This window comes from Notolepis coatsorum (genome assembly GCF_963971535.1).
Source record: "Notolepis coatsorum genome assembly, chromosome: 7".
NCBI lineage: Eukaryota > Metazoa > Chordata > Actinopteri > Aulopiformes > Paralepididae > Notolepis > Notolepis coatsorum.
The window spans coordinates 159759943-159765072 of record NC_140171.1 but is presented as its reverse complement, the minus strand read 5'-3'; the positions used below and the strand labels follow the sequence as shown (position 1 = coordinate 159765072).

The window sequence follows — 5130 nt, the reverse complement described above, 5'->3', positions numbered from 1 at the left end:
GCTGACGAGCACCTGGCGGACACACGGCTGCCCGGGGTCAGGTGGGACGTATGTGGCTTCCTGCCGCTCAGACGCTTCCACTCCTGTCCCGTCCTTCACCGTTTCAACAGACTTGATGAGGGGAAGAGTTTTAACCCTGCGAGGCCCGAGGCTGGTCCCTCCTCCACACTGGGGGGCCGGGGGGGCTTTGACCACTGCTGAAGACCTGAAGACCATAATTGCCGCTATTCCATTGTCAAAGGAACTTTCTGTAAAAGGACCCCCCCCCCCCCCCCACACTTTAATTCAAGAATGTGAAGGTTGGTGGAAGCGTGGACATTGAAAAGTGAGTTAGCACGTGGTTTGGCACGAGGCGGCGTCAGCAAACATGGAAGAGGCACTTGTTGTACCTATAATTGTGTTTGTTATTTTACATTTCTTTTGTGAATATGAGATATGCACCGACATGCTGCAAGAGATGCACCTCGTCATGTGTCCAGACAGTAGAGTCCATGGTATTTCATTTGCGTTGTGGTTTAAAAAAAAATAATAAAAAATGGCGTGATGAAGTTTCCCCCCCCCGGCTAGCTGCCTGTTCAGAGCGCGCTCCTACCCAGAGAGTCGGGTGGCGTTCCACGGTCAGCTGTGACGTACAGGCGGAGAGGGCAGCTCTGTGTACGCGTGCGCGTTTACGGACGCGACGACACATCTCTTGACCAGTCACAATGGAGAGCGCTGCTAGCTCCGCCCCTGTGTTCCTGGAACTCTCTTTTAGTAGAACCTCCCGCGCTGCTCCAGAGTGTAGCTCTGGGAACCTCACGGAGAACCTCACGGGGAACCTCACGGGGAACCTCACGGAGAACCGCACGGAGAACCTCACGGGGAACCTCCCTGTTGAGCTCAGTTCGCCACGGCGAGTTCTTACAGTGGAAAAGGACCAATTGTCATTTATGTTTTAGGAGGGCGGTGGTGTGGGAGTGAGGGGCAGAGCGGAGTGACCTAAGAGGCTGACGGCTGTAGCTTGTTGTTATGAGACCTACAGGAAAACAGGCAAAGAGAGGAGGAGGAAACACTTTTTTTTTTTTTATTAAAAGCTTGACATATGACAAAATATGCACTAGGGGATGATACAAAAAAAAAGAAAAAAACATGTTGGATGCCAGTGGGGTCAGACATTTTGACTATAGACAAGCAGCCATGTTGGTGAGATGTTAGCTAGGTGTTGTGTGACGTTAGCTCAACACTGTATATACAAAGAGGACATCGTGTCGACAACATGACAGTGCTGCCAAACTCACATTCAGAACAGGGGAGCTACACTAGGTGTTCAGCTGACCTACCATTTCCTTTAGAACATAAAATAGTCCTTCACAAAAGGATATCATATGCACATAAAATAATAACATTATACATGAATAAATTCAATAAAAGAAAAACTGATAAATGTTTGCAAGCTTTCTTAAAACGGTTAGCTAATAGATGAGGTAAAAAATTTAAATTTCAACATGTTATGACAGTACAATAAACCTTTTCTGTCAAATTAAGTTATTTGCATGTGTAATTAAGTAAAAAAAAAAAAAGATAACTAAAAACTATCAAAATCAATATTTTTATTTTATTTTCAACACTGAATAACAATGATTGAACTAACCTTTTCAAAACTTGATGATTCTACCTCGCACCATAATGGAACAAAATAGCTGTCGCTTATGCGAGAGAACTTGTAAGAAAATAAGTTTTATTTCTTTTTTTCCCTCGATTGCTTTGTTACCAACATGGCTGCCGTTATGAGACATGAGAAATGTGTTCTTTCTTTCTTTCTTTCTTTCTCTGAAGTTCTTTCCTTTTAAAGTAAAAAAAGGATCACACCCCCAAGTGTGGCTTAATATATGCATTTTCTTACAAAGGGTTTTGATGCTGTTTTAAAGTAATAAAAACAGCAAGGTCCAGGATAGGCTAAACTTAATTTCTTTTTTTTTCTTTCTTTTTTTTTGTTTTTTTAAAGAGTGACCCCAGCACCCAGGAGTAATGCCATCACAATCTGCAGAGAGAAAGAGAATGGATGGTATAAATACATGCAGGTGAAGCACATGACACAAGCACATGAGGCTGGACGCACACTTCAGGATCTACTCAACCAATCATGAAAACACCAAACAGCTACTGATATCATTCGGAATTGGAGTTTTCAAATTGATCTATAAAAATGAGGTGATAGATAGATAGACAGACAGGTAGATATAGGTAGGTAGGTAGATGGACAGACAGATAGATATAGGTATAGATAGATATAGGTAGATAGTAGATAGATATAGGTAGATAGTAGATAGATAGATAGATATAGGTAGATAGATATAGGTAGATAGATAGATAGATATAGGTAGATTATAGATAGGTAGATAGATATAGGTAGGTAGATAGATAGATCGATCTTGTAGTGTGCATCCAACCTAAGAGAACACACCAGGCAGAGCAGGCAATGAGAGGTTCAGTACAAAACAAGCCACAGTAGCTGCATGCACACAGCTTGGCAAGCAGCTTAGCAAGTGTTTGTCAACAGCTGTGATGAAAATGCCACTAGTAGGGAGTAGGAAGTTAAACCTCAGGAGGGAAGCTGGTATGGACAGACAGACAGACAGACAGACAGACAGACAGACAGACAGACATGGACCAGCTGAGGTGCGCTAGAATTAACTCACAAGACATTTCAAACTCATCACAAGTACAAATGTCACTTGTTGTGGTGTAAGATCAATCAAATGCTCATACATTTCCCCCCCTGTAAATATTTGAAACATATTTAACTATTTTACCCAAGTCTGGAAGGATGAGACACGTCACTGCCCCCTCGTCACATATCCCTTCCAGTTCCTAGTTACTAATCATGAGAGAGAGAGAGAGCAGGAAGTGACATCACAATCTTACCTGCTGGCTTTGAAGCCCTTGAGCTTCTGGACGAAGAAGTTCTCCAGCACCTCTGCGCACTGGTAGAAGGGCGAGTCGCTGGGGTTGTAGTAGCGGCAGTTGTCGAAGACTTTGGTCATGTCCGCCACAAACTCTGTCAGCTTCACATAGTCGCGCTTCTGTAACCTCTCCTCCATGGTGGAAAGGTCTAGAACAATGTATGGGGGGGGGGGGGGGGTTGATTATTATCATCATTATCAGGAATCTCACAAAACGTCCACTATCCCGAGGATGAGATTTTCCCATGATGCTTTAGTTTTGATGGTTTTGACCTTCGACAATGTATTTTCACTGGTTTTATTCCAACAACACATCATACATACAGCAACAAAGCAAGTATGGCCACATTGGACAGTGGCGGATGGCATTTGTTGAGGAAACAGTTGATTTGATAAAAAAAAATTGTCAAATGAAGAAATTTCATGATGCATTGAATCGTTGCCTGAAGAATCGTAATCGTAATCGAATCGAAGTGGGGTCAAATATTTACACCCTTATCAACTATGCATCTTAAAACTGTAGTTTGTCAATTTTATGTGACAACAAAAAAATATCAAGCAGCCGCCAGCTTTAACCCCAAACTGGGCCGGGCCTTCCAGATCATTCCTGAGGTGGGACGACATTCTGACTCGTCATTCCTGAGGTGACAAGTTAGCACGACAGAACCTTGGTGAATCACTGAGCAAACCCCCGACGTGTCTGATCCCAGGTCAGCGCCGCTACTCTTAGAAGTGTCATGAATATGGATCCAGGTCTCTCTCTTTACTCGACAGGACTAACCTGGTTAATCTACCTCTTAAACAGAAGTTAACAGAACGACAACAGAAACTATTGACCGTGTCAGCTGGGAGGACACTAGCTAGCACCAGCCAGGCCCTTCATGTCAGCTGGGAGGACACTAGCTAGCACCAGCCAGGCCCTTCATGTCAGCTGGGAGGACACTAGCTAGCAGTGGCGAATCCTTATGGAAGCCAACGGAAGCCATGCCTCCCTAATATTAAAATATGAATTAATATGAAATATGAAAAAAATAAATAAAAAAAAAAATTAATATAGTTTACATTCTTTTTCATTTGTTATAATTTTTTTATTTTTTTTTAAATGTCTCCCTCTTCTCCTTCTCACTCCCTCTAACACACTGTCAGCCTCACTATGCTCACTGCAGCAGGAGAGGAGGCAGATGGTAGGTCTCTTTCTCCAGGCTTCCAGCATTATAGAGTCCAAATCCGATCCTAGCCAATCAGATTCGAGCTGACTGCCACACCCTAAAAGTTTAAAACAGGGCTGAGAGGAAAACACTCAGCATATTTTCCCCTCTGCACTCTGAACATTGTATTAACCCGTAACTGTTCCCACGGGCCGAATATTGCCCCGATCCTCGCGAGATTAAATCCACGGGGACCTCTCGGCGTGCCGAAGCTTTTCCTAAATCACTTCCATCATCGAAAGCGAGGGGAAAAGGTCGGCTCGCGACCCTGAAAATGTCGCGTGATTTTAAAACGCTGTATTAAGTGAGCCTATTATGGGATCCACGCGAGCTTTCTATCGTGGAAACATCTGGGCGTCCCGCAACTTTTACTCATTCACATGTAGCCCCTAAAATGCTTAGAAAAGGAAAACAGAAAGCGTGGAATAAACTCGCCGAAACGGAAAAGTGTCCACGGGCGCGCCGTGATTACGATCCGCGTGAAAATATTCATGGCCATAGAGGAGACCGTGGGACACCTTTTTGCAACCGAATATGTGTCTCGAATTTTCTCCCACGCGGCGCGCAAAATCGTGCAAGGAAAAATCGGACCAAAATGAACCAATGCTCCAGCAGTATTAATGACCCTGATGTAAACAAGACAAACGTCTTTCTCTGGTCTGCATCCCCTTATACAATTGTGTGTATTGAGCCGTACTGTATTGTACCCATTCTGCAATCTGTTAAATAAATAAAAAGAAAGTTTGACTGGCCGCCGAGCCATACTGTAGTGTACATGGTGACTGCTTGACTTAAAAAAATAAAAAAATATTAATAAAAATATTTAATAATTTTTTTTTTTATAATTTTTTTTTGGCTTCCCCTGTTATTTTACCCACGCGACGCCACTGCTAGCTAGCACCAGCCAGGCCCTTCATGTCAGCTGGGAGGACACTAGCTAGCACCAGCCAGGCCCTTCATGTCAGCTGGGAGGACACTAG

The 5130-nt window shown here is 43.5% G+C and overlaps 1 protein-coding gene across 1 annotated transcript in view; it reads right to left on the bottom strand.

The window, feature by feature from the left end:
• Positions 1 to 1064: 1064 nt before the first annotated feature.
• Positions 1065 to 5130, bottom strand: part of LOC311231827 (nucleosome-remodeling factor subunit BPTF-like) — a gene marked incomplete at its 5' end in the record, with an annotated part of 142956 nt that continues 138890 nt past the window's right edge. The window contains 2 exons of the mRNA XM_084318449.1: positions 1065 to 2020; positions 2905 to 3091. Coding sequence (XP_084174575.1) covers positions 2014 to 2020; positions 2905 to 3091 — 194 coding nt within the window. The 3' untranslated portion in view covers positions 1065 to 2013. The remainder of the gene's footprint in view (positions 2021 to 2904; positions 3092 to 5130) is intronic.